General features: G+C 45.7%; 1 protein-coding gene across 1 annotated transcript; it reads left to right on the forward strand.

Moving 5' to 3' along the window:
- Positions 1-3,921: 3,921 nt before the first annotated feature.
- Positions 3,922-24,895, forward strand: LOC115317379. The gene is made up of 5 exons (XM_029976996.2): positions 3,922-4,057; positions 4,301-4,356; positions 4,450-4,527; positions 7,355-7,381; positions 24,812-24,895. Exons 1-5 carry the CDS (start codon positions 3,922-3,924, stop codon positions 24,893-24,895), a joined length of 381 nt encoding a protein of 126 aa, XP_029832856.2.
- Positions 24,896-25,274: the final 379 nt, after the last annotated feature.

The raw sequence follows: 25,274 nt of genomic DNA on the forward strand, positions 1-25,274 counted from the left end.
ATAAATAGCCTTTGTGTTCAACGTGAACTAGAAATTTGGTTAGTCTGATGCTAATGCTATTATTGCAAAGGTGCAAGCGAGCTGGACAATCGGGGTGTATGCGAGTATGATACGTCGGCAGACGCTCGCTTCGGCAGAGAAAATCTTGATCGCCAAGCGCGGTTGAATTCACGTGTATATACGAATACATTTGCTACAATACTAGTATTGTTATATTTGTTTACCCTGTTTTTAGGAATTGTCGCATTGTTTTCTGAAAACAGTATTATTCGCAGTTAGCATTTTCTAACAAAAATCTAAATACTTCGTAATTTTATTTTTGTAAACACATATCTTGAAATGTGCTTTGTCGCGTGCTGCATTTCAGGCTTTCATGCAGACGCTATACGGACGCTATATTTTAGATGTGTGCGTTCAAACAAACTCATTTCTTGTAAGTTTCATGCTGAATAGCATATTGTGTCAACGAAGGTAAAATAAGGACGGAAAAGTGCAAAGGGGTAAATAAAAGTCATAGTAATGGTGTAAATGAACTAGTATGTGTACACAACAGTTACTGAGAAGGCATCAGATCCTCCTAGGAGTTGTAGAGCCATTTCTTTTTCAGTAACTATATACAGCACCTCGTTTTATTTCTCACTCTAAGAACTGGTTTTTCAGACATTAGTAAACCCTCTTTATATAACGGAAGGCTTTGTTCACGAAGAGCATCTAAGTTTATCGTTCGCCATCACCAGGACAGAGCTTTTCAAGATCCCGAAAGGTTCAAAATGTACATAGCCGAGCGATCTTTCTCAGAAGTTTCCGTTGAACTGTTCGAACGGTTGAAAAGGGAACTAACTGAAATGTTCTTTACACATCAACTCTTCATCAAATTAAGTCAAAACGTCGCATGAACGTAGAGTCGGAATCTAGCTAAGAAGTATTAGCTAGATAGGCAAAAAGATAAGCCAACTGGTTGATAGATCGCGGACCGCACTTTTTCTTTATGGCCGAGATCTAGGAATGATTATAAATTTTAGGCTTTGTGGAGGTTCGGCAGACAGAAGCTGCATCAGAAGCATTTTCTGATTCCCCGGCCGATGCTCTGTTGCGCTGCCTCGGGCCATGAGTGGCCCTAATGCACAAAATGTCTTCCCCCTTTTTTGGTCTTGCAAAAATAAACTACGCATTACCGAACGTTCATTTTCCGCTCCAATGTTTACCTAGCTGTCCATACCATATGCCAAATTTCCAGAACTAATCGCTATCGTAATAAAAAGTTATTACCGATTTTAGGAAATTTTCGATGTGGAAATGGTGGCCGATGGACCTCTTATAATACATGGGGTTGAGGGACGCCGGTTACCGAAAACGGCTACAATGGCCCCCACAATCCCATTGAAATTTTGAGAAAATCCCAGGTACGTTTTGACCGTGATAACAGTTAGTTTTGAAACTTTGGCATCTGGTATGGACGGCTAGCGACACACCTGGTCGGAGAATATGCATTCGGGGATGTATAATTTATTTTTGCGGTGAAAAATACGCTTGCACATTTTTTGGGGGGACATGCTGCAGTGTGGGTGTTCAGATAAGATCGGTCTTGGGTTGTCATGCCTATTTTGTTTCAATAAAAGTTTTTTACGAGGTAGCAAATGACTTTTACACAGCAGAACAAACCTTATTTTCGCAAAATACTACATTGTTTCCGTAAAAAAGAATTATCGCGTATGAGTGGAGGTAGAACGAAGCTGTTCCGAATTGGGCATAGATGCAGCTTTGAGGGCCCCATGAAAAGAAAAAATGCTACTTTCTAAAACATAAAGATCTTTATGTATAAAGCTCACCAAACTGGTTATTAACACTAGTTAAAATAATTTTATTTAGGCTTATATTTCAAGCAAAATAGAAGTAGAAACCTGGTTTCTTGCCCAGTGTTTTCATAATTCGTAGTTTTTCGGCGATTTTTGAAAACATCTTAGAATCAGGTTTCTAAACAGAACGTTTTCGTACAGAGTATTTCATGATTTCTTAACGTCTGACAAGGAAGTTAGCGCTCAAATATATTAAGTGTTTCTCTTTTTGTATTGCGCCGTAAGTTATCTAAATATCGAAAAAGTCAAAATTAGGCAAATTTTGTTCGGCAATTAAAAAAGTAATCTTTCTAGATTTTTTCAAACTTCCCTCGATGCACTTCTAAAAACCGACAATTCAAAGACCGAGAAAACATGTTGCATTATATTGTTTCAAATTATTTAAAAAAAAAAAAAGATAAACGGTTTAGCCAGGTTCATGCTGCAGTCAATTACCGTTGGAAAGTTCCCGTCTCAACGACTAGTGTTACTAGAACAGCGCATTCAGAGTGGTCGTACTCGGTCGCAAGGTTTTCTAGAAACCCAAAAACCGAGCAATGCGACGAGCGATAGTGAAAAATCTCCACTGCTCGCTGCTGACTCTCTTCGCTGTTGCCGTCGCTCGTCTGATCGCTCGATAAATCGCTTTCATGCGGCTCTGCTTTAGGGACCGTTTTCGCGCTAGACAGCTCGTGCACGAATTCGGAAGGCGTGTCGTGGAGACGTTTCAGAAGTGGTTCAACGGTGCCGCTGCTCTACACGAGCGAAGCAGAAGTGGTAGAAGGGGGATGTTGTTCGAAGAGAAATCGCAGTGGAGTGTGGAAGTTTCTCGGCCGCTCCTACATGTGCTGCTTCGTCGAAATGCCTCGTATGTTGTGCCACCCATAAGACACCAACAAGCACAAAGACCCCTTTGTTGAATCACCTGAAGCGTCATCACGTGGCCCGCAATGAGTATGGAAATGAAATTATGCCAGCTTTCAGGCCCCAACGGAGAAACCAGAGCGTTCACGCTAGGGCACTAACAAAGAAAATTGGCTGCCTCATCGCAACCGGCTTGCTCAGCTACACAGTCGCCGAAGAACCAGCTTTTCTGGAGCTGATGAGATGTGCAGTGCCCGAGTACAACGTTCTTTTTTGAAGAACGTTAATTTATGCGATGTGTGAAATCTTGCATGTCTTGTTTTGACCCGGGTTACTTGAAACATGCATGTGAACCTCGTAAATTTTAATGCGTTAGTATTAGTACCCACATGACAGGTGAAAACTGACGGCGTATGTCTGTAGACAAACCAGTCGAAAGGGAAGCCTGCAGCGTGGAGAGGGGGAGAGTAGCGGTAGAAAAGGACGAAAGGGAGGCGACGTCAAAAGGTGGAAGCCAATGCGCGCGCGGATGCTGGGGCGAGTCTAAAGTCTGAACTAGCACTTGTATGAGGAGCACGTATGCTCTTGTCTGTGCTACAAAAATGAAAAAAATATCCATTGGTGGACCCTTAGGAAATGCGTTAGCACGACCCTTGGGAAAAGCCACACACTTTCCCTTTGGGAAACGCTAACACCGACCCCGTAACGAAGCCAAAAAGAGGCAGCAAAAATAGAGGGAGCAAATGAAAAAGTCAAAACAAAAAAAGTGAAGGGGTTAGCGTTAGCGTTTCCCAAAGTGCGACGTGTGTAGCATTTCCCAAGGGTCATGCTAACGCATTCCCTAAGGATCTACCAACGATCTTCCATTTTTGTGAAGAAGGTATGCTCCCCAAACATCCCGCTGCAGAAACGCAGTTCTTGCGAAGATTCTCTTGCCGCTCTATTGGAACTGCAGAAAGCTACTTCCTTCAACTGTAAACAAGCAGTATGTCGTGTTATGAAAGCTGTTCGTAGCTACAAGAAAGCTCTCATGACACATGAATTGTCTGCTCGCGTCAAATCCCTTAACACTCTTTTTGCTGACCTTTACTGTCAACACGGCCTATCGTGTTGTTTAGGATAGCTGGACAAAACAAAGAGCGTGACTTCCACATTCGCTATAAAAGAGGAAGGGACAGGTTGTCTTCTAGCATCTTGAAATAGGAAGTCGATCAAGAACGAAATGAAATTTTACTTAGTCGCAGTCACTGGGCTTCTGGCAGTGATGTCCTTCATTCCTGGTGCAAAAGTCGCAGTTTCTTCAGAGATGTCCGAAAAGTCAGAAGATACTGAGGACCCAAGGCAGCCAGTATTTTGTAGTAAGATCTACATCGGTTTATTAATTCTTGGTTAAAAGTGAAAAGTTTGTTATGATTATTCGAGCTATGTTTGAGCACCTAAATGTGCGGAATGGTTCTCAGTTGAAGAATGAAACTCGTGTTAGGAAAATTCTTCCAACGTGCGTTTTCTTTTTGACAATTGGAAAAATGAAAGCTTCGATGTGCTACAACTATTAGAAAAACAATCATGGAAAACCTTTTTTCTTTTTTTTTATCGTATAGGTGTCTCCTCAGAAAAACAGAGCAAAATTGTGAAATGCATTCAAACCAAAGAAACGGTGATTATATATGACAAATATCGCATTACATTTAGTCTAATTATCTTTACTGATGTTAAGCAAAACGCTGATTGCACTTTTGTTTTTTCAAAGGCTAAAATGAGTCTAGGAACGTATCCATGGATATTTAGCAGCAGTAGTGCTGATGTTGCGAACAACATTTGTAATAAGGTAAGTAAAACGGAATATGGGGAAAAAAATGCCGCTACCTTTACCTTAGAAGTCCCCTAAAGTATGGAATGCAGCATTTAAGGAACGATCTTATCAATTTGTTTAGGAGACATTAAACATTATTTTTAGGAATAAAGAACCTATATTTTATTAATTTCTCCGCTAGGAAACGAAATTGGTTTCGGGCTTTGAAATCAATGTTAGATTTAGCGCGGAGACGGAATTGATGCATAGGTCACGCGTCTTCAATTTCCGCGTTAAATTTAGCGAAAAACTTCAAGCCACTTATAACTCTTTACGTGTAGGAATGCGAAGGGTATTCCTACAAACAGTGCGCCACGCCTTCCTTTTTCATACGGCGCTCCGGCTGTAAAATCACGCTCCCCAACTGCGCAGGCGCGGCGAACCCGGCCGGCTTCACGACGTCTTCCGTGACGAAGCATTGCGTTGCTGTGCTCTTCTTTGTGTTTTATTTCTGAGGCGCGTCCGCTTTGATTTTGAGCGCACTCGCCAGCTTCCTTGATAAAGCATTTGCGTTGCTGTGCCTTTCTTGTTGTTTTATTGGGAATGAAAATTTAGGTGCCATTTCGCTGAGCCAATGGGAATTTATGTGCCGTTTTGTTGAGCCAATGAGAAATTAGGTGCCGTTTTTCGCCGGCTTCACTTAATAAGACAGACGAACAATAGAGATGTTAGGTGGTTTGGGTCCCGGACCTCGATGGGCACCATGAAGTGTGTTTGCCGTCGGGGACCGGGGGTCATCGTGAAAGATGTGGTCCAGATGCTGGTTGGAGTTGGACTTCTTGTCCTTTGGCCAGTCCCGGTTTCGGCCCTTCCCAATTAGCTTTGCTGTGGGATTTTAATTTGATCCAAGGATCCAATTCATTTTATTTAAATTGGCTTTAAGACTGACGCCTGAAGCAGACAGAGGCATATTATTTTTATTTATTTTTATTAGGCCTCAGATAAAATCTGTCGGGGCTAACGGCGGAGAGTTAACGGACTTGGAGGCGAAGCTGTAATGAATACAACAAACAAAAATAAACTTCACTTTAAAAAAAAGAGTAACAGTTACGCAAAAGGAAATGACACACTGCAAAACTGCCGCGCACGGTTTGCATAGTTAAGCAGTTACAAAAACGGACGCCTCGGCGTCACATGTCCTCCCGCGCAAGGTGGGGACGGCAGTTAAGCCGCAGAGCACAGGGGTGTCGCGCACGACAGGAGTAACGCGGCGATGCGCGGGAGAGAACTACTGGGCGGCTCAGGACCGTTCAAACTCGACCATATTCCGTCCGGTCGGGATTTATGACAGTGCGCCTGTCCCATCTCAGCCAGGGTCTAGTTAGAATCACATTGGGTACATGCCCCGACACACTCTCAACCAATTGGACGGTCAAAATCACCCTCGCCAGGAAGCGAAAAGGCCAGCTCCCCAGGACAGGTCCCACGGCTAGAACCCAAACATTGAAACACGAGCTCTGGTTAATTTATGGTCGGAAAAAATAAACTGGCTCCGATGATTACAGCGAGAGCCGCCAGAAGGTGCCTCACGGGGTCAACCGTCCTTCGGGGTGTGAGTATTAGGTACGTTGAAACCAGTAGATAAGTGGAGTACGTGCCAGACACAACACATATTGGGTCTCGCAAACTCAAGCGCTGCGAGATATCACACTGAATTCCAAGAATACGGGGACCACCCCCGTTTAGGGGAAAGGGGGGTGGGGTTCCCCAATGCTGCGGATATCTGTGCGTAGACCTCTGTCGGGCTTGGGACCCCAACAGGCAGCCCCCCACAACAACTTGAACATGATCCGCGGTCTTTGCCGGTGTGACCTGCACCTGAGACTCGCGTCCACGGCACTTCGTCTAGTTGACGAAACGATTTGCCCGCTGACAAATTTATTTAGGAGTTATGCTGACTGTTAGGTTTCTGTGTGGATGCAACGGCTCTTGGGTTACGGTGAAGACATGCGGGCGATGACCTGCCGTAGGAACGACACAACCCGGCCCGTGGTGGAAATACTATAGGTTCAGCAAGTATCGGGACGTTAAACAAATTCTTTAAAAAAAACGCCGTCCCTGCGGCGCGCAAAAATGCGACCACCTCTACACGGACGGACACTTTTTTGGGGATTATGGGGTGCCGCTAAAGAGGCTCCCGTGCTTTAAAAAAAAAAAAGAGTTTTACACTCGTACAACTGTAAACCCCCCCCCCCCCCCCCCCTGTAATACCTGATGGCGAAGTGGGTACCTGAATAAAGGTAAAGATGAATAAAGATAAAAGGTATGTAATGTCACTAAAGCATAACACATTTACTGAGTAACGCGACAGCAAGCGCACTTTATTGATGCCTGCGTCCGCATAACAGTAACCAGTATTATCTATGATGATAACAATAAGGTTGAATGAACAACGCTTTACTCTAAGTTAAAACTGTTAATATACATAAATTCATTACAGACATTAACGCAAACACAATACAATATAATAAGCCTAAAATTAAGCTACAAACAAAACAGTACTTACTTATACAGCAGATCAGAATTACTTTTTGACAACGTTCCTCTTTGAACTTAGTGTTCTTAAAGTTCCTGTCATTTCCAAAAGTCCCCATTAAGAGTTGTGATGGCTGCTCGCTCTCTCTTCGAGGTCGTCGACACGTTGATATTTGCTTTATGCAGAGTAGATAAAAAAAAAAAAGTTATTCAGAGTAAAGAATTTAGGAAGCTCAATATAAACCGAAACATATCAGAAATGAAGGATACTGACGATCTATATTGTTTATCTCAATTAATGGTGAAACTATGTTGTTATTTTTTCCAGAGTAATGAATATTTGGTGGGCATGTCGGTAAGCAATATTATGACTTTTGAACCGTTGTAGACGGACTGTCAATTACATATTTCTTATATATAATATACATAAGAAATTTACATATAGAAACATAGAGATATAACTGAATTTATTGCATTAAATTTAAAGAAAGAAGACGGGAAAGAAGGCTGGCCAAAAATTGGGTCAATATTTTAGCCACTGGTGTTACCGGACTCGAGTCTTGACTAGCTTCTTGTGCATTATTAGTTTCGACGCTAACCACTTGCATAATTAAGGCTCATGCTCGTTCCGAGTTGCGACAGTAACGTAGCACGTCATTTCAACTCGCAAATATCGGAAAGGGCTCGTCTTCCAAGGCCTTTAAGGAACCCCTTTTCACCAAAAGGACAGGCTGCTCCGTATACGGAGAGTGGTGTAAGATTGGAAAGGGCAGACGTAGTAATATGGAGAACGAAAAAGGGAAAAGAGTGATGATTGATCGAATTTATTGCTTTAAAGTTAGGGGAACGGAAAGGAAAGAAAAGCTAGCGAAAAATTGCGCCTTGGCCTAATGTTTTGGTAGCTCTCTTTCCCTTTACCCTTTTTTTTAAGCTATTTGTTAGAAGGCCAGCTGTCTTTACCCCTCTTCGATAAATATATATATATACACATACACGGCATTTCAGCGAAAGCTTTCAAAAATCACTAAAATATAGTGTTCAAGATAAAAAGAAGCTTTTTGTGGGAACAAACCCAGCCTTGACAGACGTCAAGAATAGCAAAAACGTACTAATTAGCAAATTAATTTATTAAAATTGACTAATTTTGATTAGTGAAAATAAACATATGGTTCCACTGAGAAAATTGCAAAGCATTATCGAAACCTGCTAAGCATTATGTATTTGCAAGATACTAAATTACTATCAAAAGAAATTAAGATACAGTATCATGAGCAGAGTATTGTTGTGCTTTGTGCTTTGCTTTCTTTGTGTTTTTTGGGTTTTGTGCTTTCTTACTGTTACATCTGTCCCAACACGCTCGTCAAAGTCTTCTATTTAATCCAAAGTGTTAGAAAACCATTCTTCACCGAGAGAGTATCAAACGTAGAAAAAATGAAAGACGTTTACATATATCTGTTAGGCCAAATTAGAGCGCAGCACTTAAAGCGGACGAGGGAAGGGTACGGACAAGAGGGAATGCCACACCTCTTCCTCCGAACCCTCCCCTGCTCTCCTTCCATTTAGCGAAAAATGTTCGCTAAATTTTCCGCTAAATTTAGTCGGAAATTACCAACATTCTCCCGCTAAATTTAGTGGGAAATTCAGCAAAAATATTTTCGCTAAATTTAGCGGGGAAACTGAATTGGTGTGGAGGTCACATCACGTTAGTTTCCTTGCTAAATTTAGCGGGGGAATTTTTTCTGCTACATTTAGCGGAAAATATTTTCTACTAAATGTCACGTGACGTCACGTGTGACGTTACGAGGTTAAAATTTTCCCGCAAAATTTGGCGGGAAATCGTTCCGCAATATTTAGCGTGGAAATTTTACCGTCGTGACGTCATTATGGGAATCGTTTCAAAATGCTACGCGCGGTTACGCCGACGGCGACGGCGACGCTGCTCAACCGAGAAATGGGCGCCTAAGAGCTGTGCTCTAAAAATAGCGAGCAGTAGTGGAGGATACTATTATCGACGTTTCGAGCACAGCCTGCTCTTTTTCAAGTGTTGGGACATACAAGTTGCAGAATGTTTCAGTCTGAGATCGAAAGAAAGTGGGAATGCAATAATAAACAAGACTCTAAAAACAAGCTCACACAAAGAGAGTGGCGCTTGCAACACACAGGCACGCTATAACAGAAGACTACATCAAGGACAACCGGGTTATGGCCGTCTCCAGGGAAAGCTAAAAAAAGTAAAAGGCGGCGTTCTCTTTATTCCGACGCCCCCTCTAAAACAGAAGTAACATGTATAATCAACATACGCGCGTCACCAAAAAAAAAGAAAGGGGAAACAACGGAGGCGAGGGGACGACGCAGAAAGTGGGAGCGTAAACCACCTTCTTAGTGTAACTTGAGTCGCCGCATGGAGCGGCGTAGAAACAAATCGTGCCCTGGTGGCAGCGTTCAGTTCTATAAAACGCGAGTATAACAAAGCGTTCACAAAGTCCCACAGGAAAACTCACGAGAAAAGTATCACTTGTACACAAGTGGAAAAAAAAGGGTGGTTGTATTTTTGCACACACTACAGCCTTGCCAGAAGCCCACAGGCGTGCAAGAAGCTGAACACAGTTGTTTTGGAGACCTGTGCACGTGGATGGGCACGGTGGACCCATTGGAAATAGCATGTCCACGAGGGTGGATGAAACACCGAGGCTTTTTAGTGATGCTAGAAGCAGACTTTTGTTCTGTAGTGCAGTGTTCACAAAAAAAAAAAAAAAAAATACGCGCGTCAGGTTAATCGCAATTTGTTCGAAAAAAAGTTTTTTTTTATGCGATGCAGGTTTACTTGCGTGTGAGCGTGGTCTGTTCTTAGGCGGTGGAGGAGGGAAGCGAACTTCCGTGTTAAGCCACACGTACGGACTGAAGAAGGAGGTTTATCAGAGGCCACACAGGAAACCGGATGCTTGTGTTCTTTTTAAGTCTTAATATCCAATCTCGGGTCAGGCTGGCTGAGCAGATTCAATGTCGCAGTGGATAGTTTCAAAGCGGTTGAGGCCAGATGGTCAGCCATCTCATTTACGGGTAAGCGAATGTGTGAGGGGATCCACTGTACTCGCAGGAAAGAGCCATGGGAGACAAGTAGCCGACACAGACTAGTTATTCTATAAATCAAATTGAGATTAGCGCCTTTGCTGTTGAGGATATTTTGCACCGCGCACCGAGAGTCTCTTGCAAAAGACAGTTGTTTGGTGCTTTCGTCGCGATGTGAAGAAGAGCTGCGTGTATGTTACTCAGCTTGGTTGTAGTCAACGACAGCATGGTCGAACCGTCCTGACCATTAGCAAGATTCTGAGGGGATGTGGTAAGCTGCAGACGCAACATTATAATTGAAGTCGACAGAGCCATCAGTATAAATGGCCGTAAACGAGGAATATCGAGACGCCATGCACTCTGCTGCCAGGGCTCGACTAAGCACACAGGGGTGTCGTGATTTTCCATGGAAACCCGGGATATCCTCGTAGATGGTGAGCGGGTTCTTTCTCCAAGGGGAGTCAACTGAGTATGGACGGAGGGTATGACGCCCAGAACCTCAACTATAAAAATGCAGTGATTGGCATAATATAAGAAATGACGTTCTGGTATGTCAGTGAAGAGGGAGACACCACTGCTTGATTCAGCAAGTCGACCAGATGTTGAAGAGCACGGTTCACAGCGTGTACCACTAGCGGCATCTCTCTGCCCTCAATCCACGTTGCCTCGAATCGAGAATACCAGGGAGAAGCGAAAGCCATTCTTAATCCAGCTCTGTGGCATCGTTCCAGTTGATCCCATAAAGATCGCGTAGGAGGCAAATATGGCGCGGCATATAAAATTCGGGAAAGGTTAAGCGCCCGATACAGTATAGTAGGGCTTTAGGGGTCGATCCTCAGTCAAGTCCTCGAAGTCGACGAATAAGAGATCATGTCATATAACACTTGAGACTGTGGTGGAAGAAATTGGAAACTTTTTAGTAGAAGGAACAGACACAGAAAGAACGTCTCAAACTCAGCTAACTGGTTTATTTCTCGACCATCCTATATATATTCACAAAGCCCTTCCCAACCACACTCTACGCAGAAATCTCCTTTGTTAAAAACAGTTGCAAATGAAGAGAACATACGTGACGCACAAAGAGATCAAACGCACGCACAGGCAAAAGAGGCCCATATCTGTAGGACACCTCGGGACATTGCAGTGACCTTGGGAAGACGACGACGACGACACTGCCTCTGGTAATTCTATTTGTGTCTCCAGAGATTTAACGAAATATTTGCTAAATAGCGGGCCTGCACTTCGTATCCACCGATTACGCAACAGCAGAGAAGTATCGGACCTCTCTTCGCGAAGGGCCCCCTTCAGGGAGGCCAAGCTTCCTGCAAAAATGAACCCTGAATCAACAGACCAACTGATGCTCGCCGCCCTGCAAGACATAACAGATTCGGGGACGTCTTTCAAAGACGGCTATCAAATTCCGACCAAGGAACCGACAACAGATGCAATGACTTGCACCTCCTCTACAATTGTGTCTGCCTGCGATGACGACGACATGCTGCCCGACGACGATGAATTCGAGACTGCTCAGGGAAAGAAGAGACGTAAGACGGACCCACGGTGTCATGCTTCATCTCTCAAGGATGAAGGCAACCTACAAGTTGGATCCACGGTATTGTTCATCCCGACTGAGAACCACAAGGTCGAGTCGCTCAGCAAACTCAAGCTTACAGACTACCTGAACAACGTTGCTCCAGGCATGGTGAGTGTTGTCCGGATTAACAAAGCTCGGAACATTGTCGCAGTTGATGTGAAGCGACCTCTCTTTAAAGCGGAGCTTCTCAAGCTGTCCAAGCTATGCGCAGTACCGGTCAGAGCCTTTCTGCCGAGAGATCGCTCAAACTGTTTTGGCATTCTGCGAGACATTGACCCTGACTGCACAGAAGACGACATTAAAACACATCTGCAGTCCTCCGTTGGCGTGGCAGAGGTGAAGCGACTTGGGAAGACGTCACCCGTGGTGCGAGTCGCCTTCACAGGGAAAGTAGCTCCTCAACACGTCAAAGTGGGGCTTGTAAGAACTGAGGTGATCCCCTACCGAGCACGCCCCTTGCAGTGCTATAGATGTTACAAGTTCGGCCATATTGCAGCTGCGTGCACAGCAGAGTTTCAATTGTGTTATCGATGTGGACTGCGTCACGAAGGCACGTGTGAAGCCAATCCCAACTGCGTTAACTGTCAAGGACAGCACGCCTCTAACTCAGCCGAGTGCCCAGTCAAGGTACGAGAGACTGAAGTTACAAGGTATCGGCTAGAACACAACACCACTTTTCGCGAGGCAAAATATGCCGTGCACGCTAAACGTCAGGCAAACAAGGAAACGGCTGAAGGTGGCAAACCAGCGTCCAGAATCACCACCAGTAGTGTGCCGTCACTAAATGCTCAGGAGTACCCTCCTCTTAAGAACCTGGAGAACAAAATCGACGACCCTGGAGCTGTAGCGACTACTACAACAGCCGCACTCAGAGAAGCACGAAAACCATCTTTTTGGGAAAAACAAAACATCAAAGACATCACTTCACACGGGCCTTCCGATTCGCGTACCTCGGCACCAAACCAGGCTGGGGAAACAGGTACTACATCGTTTTTCAAAACCATAATACCACTGGTATTCACCGCACTTCGTCAAATATTGAAAACGATTCCACCGGCATCAACGTTCCATCACGCGATTGAAGCGATCCTTTCGTTAGAGTCCTTCATTGTAAGGGTACTCTGAAGTTTTACCACTCTCGCCTCACCCGAAGAAACGAGCACTGGTCATGTTATACTTCAATCACTAGAAAAACAGACCCCAGGGAACCCCCGACTACAGGAAAATGCACAAAAATTTCGTAAACTTTTTTTTTAAATTTTATTTACAAATTTTGTTACCGTACTCTTGATTCACAAGCTAACACTCTGGCTTTCAACGAGACATTTTTGCTTCAAGGCAACTACCGATTTTCACCATACATGTACCACCACAGCCTATTTATTTATTTATTTTTAAAATCGCAAAGATCTATTTTACAAGGTATGGAAGGCACGGCGCCTGAAAGTATAGCGTTTAAAATTTTGGTTTTGATTGACTTTATGCTCTGTCCAAGCCCTCCCTCCTAGCCTACATATGTTATCAGTAGAGCAAATTCGGACACAAGCAACCATTTTACAATGGAATGCAAGGGGTCTCCGCAGCCGACTATCTGACTTTCGACAATTTTGCCATAAGTACCGATTTCCTATCATGGCCTTGTCGGAATCAAACATTGCTAGTGATTTTCGTCTATCCGGTTACGAGGTTTTTCACTCGACGCGAGGTACAGCTCCAAGTCGAGTACTAGTCGCGGTTCGGAAAGACCTTACCTATATTTCTCACGCCCTTCCACCTGACGCTAACAACGAGTACGTAGCGTTGACTGTCAAAAACGATCACCGTATATTCACCATAATCGCGGCGTATATTCCGCCAAATACTCAGTTTAACACCCAACGTATTAACTCTATTATTGATAACACTCCTTCTCCGCACATCCTAACGGGCGACTTTAACGCCCATCACCCCTTATGGGGAAGTGTGAAGACAACTATACGGGGAACCTCACTTGCGACACTTACCCATCAGCATGGCCTCTTTTCGCTGAACGATGGAAGTCCTACTTTTTTCCGTGGAACTACGATGAGTAGCTGCTTGGATCTGACATTTGCTAGCGCAGGTCTTTCGAATTTAATTACGTGGTTCACAGACATCGAATGCCATGGGAGTGACCATATTCCAACCTACACTCTGCTCAAGGGATTTGGGTCAAATAATGAATCCTCTCCAATTAGGCGCACCGATTGGTCTCTTTTTAAAATTAACTTTGAAAACGCGTGTGATTCATTCGACAGCAACGAAGAGTTTTTTAATGGTATTCAAGAGGTTGTGAAGCAATCCACGAAAACATATAACCTGCCTCGAACCTACCCTGTCATCGATGCAGAATATGAACGACTTCGCGCGCTTCGAAGAAGATGCGAGCGAAAGGTTAGAAAAACACACGACCCTGAAGATCTGCGCAAAACGAGACGCCAGCAAAAACGTATAAAACGTCACCTAGACAAACTGGCTAGGCGCCGTTGGAGAGCTCACTGCGTAACTTTAGATCCACGCAGGCCTCTTTCTCAGATATACAACCTAGCACGGAGCTTGCGGACAACACCTCAACAACGTCACCCTTTCCGGGCACTTGCACTGAAACAAGATGTTTCAGAACTAGTTTTGGCTGAAGCCTACTGCAAAAAACTTACAGAAAATGTTGCGAATCCGGTGGCAACACTTGTTAAACTTCATAGTCAGATCCGAGCGTGTAACCACATGGACGTATTATTTGATGCTCGTGAACTGGAAGATGTACTTTCCGGATTGAACTACTCGTCTTCTCCCGGACCAGATGGTATAACTTACTCAGCATTAGCTCATCTTGGTAACAAGGGTAGACAGAGGCTCTTAAAACTTTACAACATGTCATGGGAAACTAGCCAGGTACCCCGGGAGTGGAAAACATCGCGCATCATACCTATCCTTAAGCAAGGTAAATCACCTCTGGACATATTATCTTTCCGCCCAGTCGCGTTGTCTTCTTGTGTCGGCAAAGTGATGGAAAAAATGATTCACACACGACTAGAATGGTACCTTGAACAATCTGAGATATACCCTGAGTGTATGGCAGGCTTCAGACGAGGGAGGAATTCCCTGGACAACGTCATTGATTTCACAACTAGCATCCAAGAACAAAGGAAGTGTCGGCGAATCACTACCGCTGTATTTCTAGATATAAAAGGCGCGTTTGACTCAATAAGTCACAAGGCTATCCGTGACGCCCTAAGCTATGCAGGAATAAAAGGACGTCTCTACGCGTGGCTTTTAAGCTACTTAGATAGTCGAACAGTTCACATGCTGACAGCAGACGGGAAAACGACTGAGCATACAGTGTTTCGAGGCGTGCCGCAAGGCGGAGTTCTCATTGCTACACTTTTCAATATTACCCTCCTGGCACTCGTAAACAAACTTCCCCGGAGCGTCAACATTACACTTTACGCGGACGACATCTGCATATGGACGTCATCAATTACGCAGCGATTTAATCGAATCCGCTTACAGAAATCACTTGAGATCATCTCCAGCTACTTACAACACCGTGGACTATCTCTATCGCCATCAAAGTCGGCTGCCATGGCTTTTACCAGAAAGAGTACTCATAGGTACTGTCTGACAGTTGATGGTCATCCCATATCATATGTGAACACGCACAGATTCCTCGGAATAGTTCTGGACAAGTCTTTGACATGGACACCGCACATAAAACAAATGAAAAGAAAGCTTCTTGGCATTATTCAGCTCATCCGATTCATTAGTGGCACTAAGTGGGGCGCCTCTGTAGCCGCCCTTCTTCAACTATATAACGCCCTTTTTGTCGGTTTCCTTCGATACAGCCTACCTGTACTTCATGGGATGTGCCGTACAAATATAAGAGCATTGGAAGGTATGCAGGCTCAAGCTCTACGAGCCTGTCTAGGGCTCCCAAGATGCACCTCAAATGTCGGAACTGTAGCTGAGGCAGGGGCTGTTCCGATTGGCGCGCTGAGACTTCAAGAACCCTTCGAGCACACCTCCGCCACCTCACAAGGCACAAAGACCACTACCTAGCAGACATCGGAAACAGCAGAAGCGCGTCTGGTTTTTCCCAAATCGTGAATGTTGACAACGCGGATCTTCCACGAGACTTTGAACCAGCAGAGTTCTCGTTGTTACCACCATGGATATATCCAGTAATTTCTATAAAATTAGATGTTCCAGGGATACATTCAAGAAAGTATACTCCAACGGAGGTATTGAGGCAACATTCTCTAGAAACCATTAACACGCATCACCGTTCCCGAATTCATGTGTACACTGATGGGTCTTCTACTCGCGAAACTTCCAGCTACGGCTTTGTTATACCATCAATAAACAAAATACTCCAGGGGAAGCTAGGCCATGTAACATCATCGACGGCAGCAGAACTAGTAGCGATTAGAGAAGCAATTCACTTTATTTCTACGAGTGCCCCAAACAATTGGTCACTCTTTACTGACTCAAGGGCAGCCCTTCAAAGCCTTAAATCTACCAAAAGCAAGAACATTAATGCTCAGCTGGTACATCAGATCCTAAAAATTCATAAAGAGGCTATAAATAATGGTCACACACTAATTTTACAGTGGATCCCGAGCCATTGCGGTATTAGAGGCAACGAAAGTGCTGACTTGGCAGCCAAGAATGCACATCATCTTACGTCCAAACTGGTAATTCCATTTTCACGTTCAGACGCCAGAGCTACAACCAACCGCATTACTGCGGCTCTAGTAAACACCCTCTGGGCGAATCCATTATATCACTACAGACACCTTCACAACATTGACCCCTTTCTTACCTTTCGCCCTCCCCGGGGGCTCAAACGTCGGACAGAAACCGCTCTTCACCGAATACGACTGAACGTGGCCTCAACAAAATATTATCTAAATCTCACCGGTCAGCTGGACTCCTCCATCTGCGAGAGCTGTGACGTCGTAGAAACGCTGGAACACGTTATTTGTCACTGCGCCCTCTACGCTGACCAAAGAAAGGAAATGATAAGCTCCCTGACTCTTCACAACGGAGAACCGCTCACGCTCAATCATCTCCTGGGGCCATGGCCATCAACATTGCAAGGAGTCAAGCCGACGAGCTCATTGATTCGTTTTCTCCAAACGACTCAACTTGATAAAATACTGTAGGACACCCTCCAAAAGTAACTGACAGCCATCCTCAAAGTTTTCTTTCTTTCCTTTTCTTTCTTTGTCTTTTTTGCCCCTTTCTCCCTTTCCCATGTATGAAGTAGCAATCCTGCAAATTCCCGCGGGATAACCTCTTCATCTTTCCAATAAACATGTTTTCTCTCTCTCTCTCTCTCTCTCAGTGACCTTGACAAAATTATCGACGACAGCACAGAGATGTCGTCTTCGCCGTCTGACGGACAAGGTTCGTAACTTGTCGACGCCAATAAAGTCGGGAAGCAAAAGTACACTAAGTATCGATAGTCACGCAAGCGTGGTACTCGAGTCTCACACAAAGCCGCTGAAGTCCGTTACGGAAGGGAGCGCGGGATTAAGCGAGCACCGCTGTTGATTTGCGCTGAGACGGCAAGTCCAAGGTCTTCTAGCATGTTTGCAACACGCGCGAGGCATGTTTGCATAAAGGGACATAGCATGCATCGATCAAAAGGGGAAGGATCAGAAGGGGCTGATGTAAGGCTCACGATACAGTGCAGCGCCCCCTTCTGAATCCGGCGAGCTCAGGTGGCAGTCCTTTAATATCGTCAAGGTACCACTGGGGACGCGTAAGCACCAAGCGTTCCAGAAGTTTTCCAGCGCACGAGGTCAAGGATATTGGGCGGTACGATGACAGTTGTGGGAATAAAGGGAGGAAGGATTACGCACCTTTACGTCCGGGGACCTGTCCGGTCAAAGGGGAAATCCGATGCCCGTCCCACCGCGCGGCTTGACGAGGGCTGTCGCCGCGCCGGGTTCGGCAAACGCCATGCCAACAATGATGATCCCGGTATCCAACAGCGTTTATTGTGTACCAGGGGTCCCCAACAAGACACTGCGGTCAAGCGAGCCGTGGACACAGTGTGCCCGCAGCGCAGGAGTCATCGCCGGTCGGACGAGCTCACGCCGCTACCCGTCGTCGCAGGAGTTCGGGGCCAGGGCTCTCGGCAGACGGACGTCCACAGGTAGTGGGGACGCCGACTGCCAGAGCCAGGGTAATCACTAGCGTGGAGTCATCGCCGGTAGGACGAGCTCGCGCCGCGACTCGACCCGTTGCCCAAAGTCCAATCCAGGACTCCTCGACCACACGGCCGTCCACTCGGAGGGCAGGCCGACTGTCCCTCGCGCGATCTCGCTGTTCCCCCGAAATCGGGGAGACGCGCGGAGGAGTGCGAGAGTAAATCAGCATGGTGGCGTATTGTCCCCGACACGATACGGAACGACCGGGCTCGAAGTCAGACGGCTTCGCCCGGAACGTCCGCGGCTCACGCCTTCTTGGGGGAGGGAAGCCAGTTGCTCCCACACAGTTCTGACGAAGGGTTGCCTCGTTTCAAAATGGGGGTTACTATAGCATGCTTCCACTCTTGCGGAAGAATACCAGCTGCCAGCATATCACGCTAGATTGAAGCGTTCGAGCAAGACGATGCCTGACTTATCACTCAGGTTACGCAACGCTTGATAAGTAATGCCATATTAAAACCAGAAGCAGCATTTCTTAAGAGCCGCTTTCAGTTCCAACCTAGTGAAAATATGATCCAGACTTGTGGACTTCGTGCAGGATCAGTCAGTGATCGAAGATAGGAAGATTTAGAAAGGCGTTGGGGTCCCATGAACAGCACCGCAAAATGGTCAGCAAGTCGTGATAATTCAAGACCAGTCTTAAGAGGGAGGGCAATGAACAGATCTCGAGGTGTTGGAGAGCCGCCCATACATCTCAGTACTTTGTAGATCTTTGGCTTGGGTGTACATCTCGTTAATGACGAGGCAAATTGACGAAATTGTCGACGACAAAGTGTGCGAGCATGCCGCCGTAAAGCTGACGTAACACGACGACAGTCTACCCGATGTGGTGCCTTAGCAGATCGGCGCGCACGGCGCTGAGTACGGCGGCGAACAGAAATTAAGCGTACAAAATTCATATCCGGTGAAGGCTGAGATATCGTTAAAGGGACACTGACAGGGCATTTATGCTCGCCGATGTTTTTAGGTGTACGTGATATATGAGAGCCCAACTACGCAGAACAGAATTTGCGGCTCGAAATTCGATTTCTTTCCGCCCGAAAACCGCCGATCAAGAACTGGTCGGTTTGAGTCGCGCTCACTCTCTTTTCCGTGGTCACGGGCCGTTCTCTAAGGTTTAGACCCAACCAAAAAATTTAATCAAAGTCCTTGCTCATTGAACGCACACGCTCAATATTAAAAATAGAAAAAAAAATACGAAACCCATTTTTTGTGGCTTCTAGAAAGCTGCAAATAGGTTGATTGAAAAAAAAAAAGTTGCGCAAAGAACCGGAAGCATTCTGTGCGTTCAGTGTGTAATTCTCAACATGGCGTCGTTTCGCGTATCGTGGGACTCGCGGGGACGGCGATGACAGCGAACGACGGGCGTGGGACCTCTACTTCAGGACTGCCGTTCACGGTTCCGGCGAATTCTGCCTTCCTTCGAAAGAAAACTTTTTAACTGATCAAAAGAATTGGTATTCATCGCGTTCGACACGCCCGACCACCAAGTCGATTGCACGAAGACGTCGCTGAGCCGTCGCTCCCTTCTCGTGCCTGAAGACACCGCTCGCGCAAACGTCAAGCACGAAGTGCATACTTCGAGTTGAATATGCACGCGTACGATTTCTTCACTAGGTGCGAATGTGGCCAATGCCTGGTGCTGCCCGACTTCGAGCTGGGAGTAGATGTACTGGAGGGAAATCTACAGCAAACATTCGGACCTGCAGTCGACCGGCTGCATTACTGTGGTCGAAAGAGTTCTCTAGTAGCTCAGTGGAAAGTCGTCCACTTCACACACAGCGGGCACGGATTCAATCCCTACTGTGGGCGTAATTTTTGTTTTTCGTCAAACATTTTGCGATGTTTACATTCCTTTTTTTTAACAATTATCACTGAAAGAAAAAAAAATTGCTGTGGACGATACGTCGCTGAACTAAATGGTATGGAATTCCCTTGTTGACACCAACGAACTCAACGTAGTCACTTTCCACAAAATGCAAGGAGCATATAAATCGGGTAGCCTCCGCTTTCCGAGGGGCCCGTAACTGTTCTACAGGAATTGCAGCCAGCTATTGATCCCGACCCGTTCATCTTTCGGAAACTTGTGCACTCTGCCGCACTATGCCACTTTCAGATGCAGGACATGTGAGGCAGCTCTTCACGCAACATCTTGGGAGTATTCTTTTCGGAGCCGATCACGGGACTTCACCACGGGCACTCACTACTAATTGCCAGCACTTAAATGCACAAAACAACTAATCTTGAAGTACAAAAGAGCGAGCGGAACAAACATAACTGCAAAGGAATCGCACTGCGAACGGTTCCCGCAACGTATTTCAACTGCTGCGCGTAAAAAAAAAAAAAAAAAAAACGCACGGTTGGGTGTAGTCACGTGACTTCCACCACTCACTCTCTCCTCTCCACTTCACCGACCTTCGCGCGAAGGTTTCGGTTTTGGTTTTTAACAGTTGCGCTTTTTTTTTTTGGCTTTATTAAAAATATACGTGACTCTGTAGCAAAATATTGATTGGGTAGTCTTCTGACACCATAAAGAATCGCCTGTCAAAAAATGAAAACAAACATTTTTTGGGGGGGTGTCAGTGTTCCTTTAAAGATATTTTAGTTGTGGATTTAACAAGACATGTAGGAAACATTTTTAGTATATCCTCAGACGGCCCAAGAAAGCGAAAAGCTTCGCGGCATACGTCCCAATTTGTTACACTGTATTGATGACGTGGGTGGCGGCACACTTCGGGTATATATTCACCGCATCCAACGACCAGTACACGTCTAGATCTGGGGGAGCGAGAGTAAGGTCCAGCACGCTAGGTTCTCCGCGATGACCAAAAAATGTGAGACAGCTGTCATTCAGAATAATAAAATCCGTTGATTCAATCTCATCTGCGAGAGCCGCAACCCGAGACGTCGTGCGTTTACTACCCCAAAGAGGATAGTGTGCGTTAAAATCTACGCATATAAGGAAACGACCAGAAAATTGAAGACGTTGGCTACGAATGCACTTCGCGACAAAACGACCAGAAGGGCATATACATATATATACATGCAGAATGATCATCCTAAAGGAGCGAAATATGAACAGTGCATGTTACAAATTCAGCTGTTTCTGTACACAAATGGAACGCATCCTCTGCAGCTTGCTGCACATTAGAGTGGACAAAAAGTGACGCCCGTGGCGAGCTGCTAGGCACGGCTGCCGCGCTAAGGCAATGAATATACGGCTGAACTCAAGCGCGATGTATGAGGAGGCAACCCGAAATTGCATGTATATAGGTACCGGCTGAGTTAAAGAATAATACTGTAATTCTGCTACTTTAGAAGTGGTGCTGCGGGCGTTCCAATGTAAAATAGATGGGGAGGAAGTCATAAAAATAAAACTGAGTGGAGTAAAACCTTTCATCGCAGAAAATTTTTGACCCGAGGCTCTATGAGTGCGTTAAAATGCAGGAGCTGGTTTGCCCATGGATACTGTAGAAGCAGAAGAAATTTTCGCGCTATTACCAGTATTTAGCATACGAAGCTACCTAACCAGGAAATGAGGCTACATTAATTTGAGTGTGAAGTTGTTGCCTCCTGTCCAACACTCAAGGGAGCTTGAGCTACCGGGAGTACAGGTCCAGCATAAACTGGAAGAGACGACGATGGGGTCTTGTTTTGCAGCGCTCCTTTGTAGCTTTGTCGTCCGATGTTTCTCGCCGGAAGAACCAAGGTCACGAGCTTCCTTAGGTGAAGGCTCTGTGTTCATTGGCTTCGGGGCTTCGGGGACAAGCGATGATGATGGGTCCTGCTTGTCGGCAATAGGTTGTTCCGCCCGGCGACGTCGATAATGACGGCGTCTTCGTTGGGGTTTTTCAGTTGGGACAACCATCTCTGTTGTAGCTACGGCTCGGGGAGCCGCACGCTCGGCCGTACGTTTGTCAACTTTGGCTTGTGCTTCTGCGAAGGGCACACTGTTTTCGCAGCGATAGCGACCACACGGGGTGCTCAGCTTGCAAAAATGGGCACTGTTGTGATGTTGTTTAATGTGGCTTCTTGCAGTTAACGCAAAGAGTGTTCGAGCCTTTAAACTCCGTAGTTGCGGGGGGGTGTGCGCATCGGAGGCAAGTTAGCGACCGCTTACAGACAGCCGCAGCATGTACAAACAAACCGCATCGGTTTAATTGAATGGTGTTATTGACATACAAGTCGACAATGTCGAACCAGGCCGACGTTGACGTGACCAGGAATTGTAGGAGAAGCAAACTCAATGCGAATAGTGGTGAACTTGCCGATGCAACGGACGTTGCGGATGCTTGCTTTCGAGCGCAGAACACCGAGTATTGCGGAGTCTGAGACGGTGCTGTCAATGTCGCGGACGATTCCAACGCTGGAGGCGTTTCCACGAGGCTCTAAAACACGCACATGTATACCGCAAAGCGTAGTCTGTCCAAGAAGAGAACGTGTCGTCTGTGCATTTCTCGTGTCAATCGCTAGGAGGTTCTGCCGACTGTATAGCGCACCTCAATGACACACAAAGGCACGAGAGTCTCCAGAGTGGACGTGAGACGAACCGAATTGATAGAGTCAATTCATACATCTCCATCCACAGGAGTGAAAAGTACAACGAGACCGGCAGATGGCTTTGTTTGGGTAATGATGGTCTTTTCGCTGGAACTAGAGCCATGACTTGGGCAGCGTCCCTTTGTTCCGCGGACGACATTCTGGAACACACCTTGATTGTCATCGGAAATTAAGCCGGAGACATTGGCGAGTTCTTCGTCGTAAGGCGGGAGTGGTGACTAAAGAAATTGACATTCACATGCCTTGTCGGCTGGAGTGCCGAGCAAAGGGCCTACTAGGCCCTCGCAAGCAAGCAAAAAAAGCTTATGATGAAGTCACAGAAAAGATAGGTACTGGCGATGAGCAACGTAGTAGCAGTAACCAGAGAAAATAGCAGCGAGTGGAATACAGGTCTGGAATCGCTGGGTATTTGGAATTACTAGAGAGTTTCAGAATAGGGGGCTACAACGTTCAGGTTCTCCTAAGAAATCGGGGGACCCAAACGCAACGAGGTTGGCTTCGGCGGCTTATAGAATGGGGGTTTGGCAAGGCAGCGCAGCGCGCTTACGTTTCTCGCTTGCAGCGCCAATGCGGCTAACGAGCGAAATAATCAAAAAAGAAAGATATTAAAAAAACGTAAAACATGTGCATTTAGCAGTTAAGGTTAATCCCAAACATTTAGCAGTTAAGGTTAATCCCAAACAACCCGGCTAAAACAAGAGACAACCTAAAATCAGTATAATTGTTGGCTGTATTGAGCCGAAACAATCCAACCCGCGTTCTAATTTCGCGCTCGTTCTCAGATTTTTCGGGCGTTCGTGTGCGCTTTGCATGGAGAATAGAAGGCAGCCGCGTAGCCTCCACAAGCCATGCTCTCTAGACGCCTCTCCTCTTTCTCATTTTCCTCCTTACTCTCCTCACTTACCAGCCCAACATGACCACATCACGTGACCGTAGCTAGCCTTCGTCTAGCCTTTGAACAGATAAAACCTACCGGACGGAGCGCGCGCAAGCCTGCAAGGAATCCTTTTACAATCAACCATCCATCCCGCACGTGACATATCACGCGCACCAATCGCTAGAGGGATCTGCGGTCACGTTTGGCACAATATCGTTTAAACTTTTTATGACTAGGCTTCACCAATCATGCAACGTGCCCCCTCCTAGTACTTATAACCTCATTGGCGCTTTGATCGTCTGTCGTCGAAGATTTAGGCCTTCAACTATGCCAAAACTGAGACGGACGCGAACGAGCAAACTCTGCGAGCAGCTGCTCTATTTGGATCTCAGCTGGAGCGACTTTGAAGCCGTGAAATACATGTTTTCAAGCTGCAGGTATCTTGCCACGAACGAAATCCACTCGGAGCCACGGAGACAGCAATGTGTTGCCATGCCAACGGTTACCGCGTCTGTTTAGGCCTAGGAACGGCCAGAATCAGGGACGATCTTTAAGATGGGGCGAGCTCACCGCTCATTCTTTGTCACTTGAGCGAGATAAAGCTAAGCGAAAGCCGGTTGTACCATTTATTGGTAATGAAATTGGCTAATAGTGCAGGGACCATGGCAAATTTGCTCAAAGCGAGCGGAAAGGGCGCCGCCATGTTTGCCGACGCAACCCGGCCCCAAGAAACTGGGGCCGGGTTTGTGATGCTAAACTATCAATAAATTGACTATCGATACTTTCGATAGTTTTTTTCCAAAACTATCGTTAGTGCCGCAGGACTGTCGATAGTTCGATAGTCGACTATCAATAGTTATTCGATAGTCGACTATCGATAGTACTATCGATAGTTTTTCGATAGTCGACTATCGATAGTAATATTGATCCTTCTTTTTTACTATCGATAGTTTTGCACCACTGGGCCCCACGTTATTTCTCGAATTCTGCGTGGGGGGCGAGCGCCAACCCAAAACACTAAACGGAGTTTGGGTTCTGCGCACGCGCAGTGGTGAGCCCCTATTTCTTTGAGGCCCCCAAGTTTTGGGGCCCCCTATTCTAAAAATTGCTATTGATATTGTGATGCAGTTTTTATTACAATGCAAGGCATTAATTTAGTCTATCCTGTTGCGTTCAGCCGGAGTCACACTGCTCATACATCATACAAAGGACAGTCTGCAAACACGAGTCACAGCAATATCCGTGGTTCGAATGCCGCGGGCCAAGCTTTCTCTTTGAACTCATTGCCATGCGGCATTCGATGCACGGAACTCGCGGTGACTGGCGTTCGAGTCAGTATGCAGACTGTATTCTGAATGACGTATAAGCAATGTGACCTTGGCTTTACTGTTTTTTTTGCCAACTTGACTTTAACCTGTTTTTGTGTTGTTTTTTTTTGTTTTTTGTTGTCAGGACGCCGAAAGTGAAAGTCTCTTTATACACACGCTGCAGTGCGAAGATGAACTTGGCGTAACTAAAACGACTGCTACTTCATGAGAAGTGGAAGATTCGAAAAATAATTTTGCCTAACTTGTGGGTAAAATGCTGTCTGTTTCTACTGGAATAAATTACATATAATAAAGTCTTTATCAAACTGCCATTTATACTCTACCCCTCCTTGTTACTTTTGCATTGAAATGTGTTGCAATAATAAACAAAAAATACGAACGACGCAGTACGTTTTTCTTCTTTTAGTTGTGCGAGCTGATAAAGGGCGTGGTAAAAGAAAAGAAAAAAAAAGAATTTGACATACCCGGCGACGTTCTTTACGGAACCGTTTCAGATGTCTCAGATATCTTATTCTGATCTCTTATTGTGCAAATAAAGTCGTACGAGTATGCAAAGTGACAAAAAGGACGAAAAATAAGGGAAAAGA

The sequence above is a fragment of the Ixodes scapularis genome, unplaced genomic scaffold (assembly GCF_016920785.2).
Source record: "Ixodes scapularis isolate PalLabHiFi unplaced genomic scaffold, ASM1692078v2 PGA_scaffold3__209_contigs__length_174095766, whole genome shotgun sequence".
In the NCBI taxonomy this organism is placed as follows: Eukaryota; Metazoa; Arthropoda; class Arachnida; order Ixodida; family Ixodidae; genus Ixodes; species Ixodes scapularis.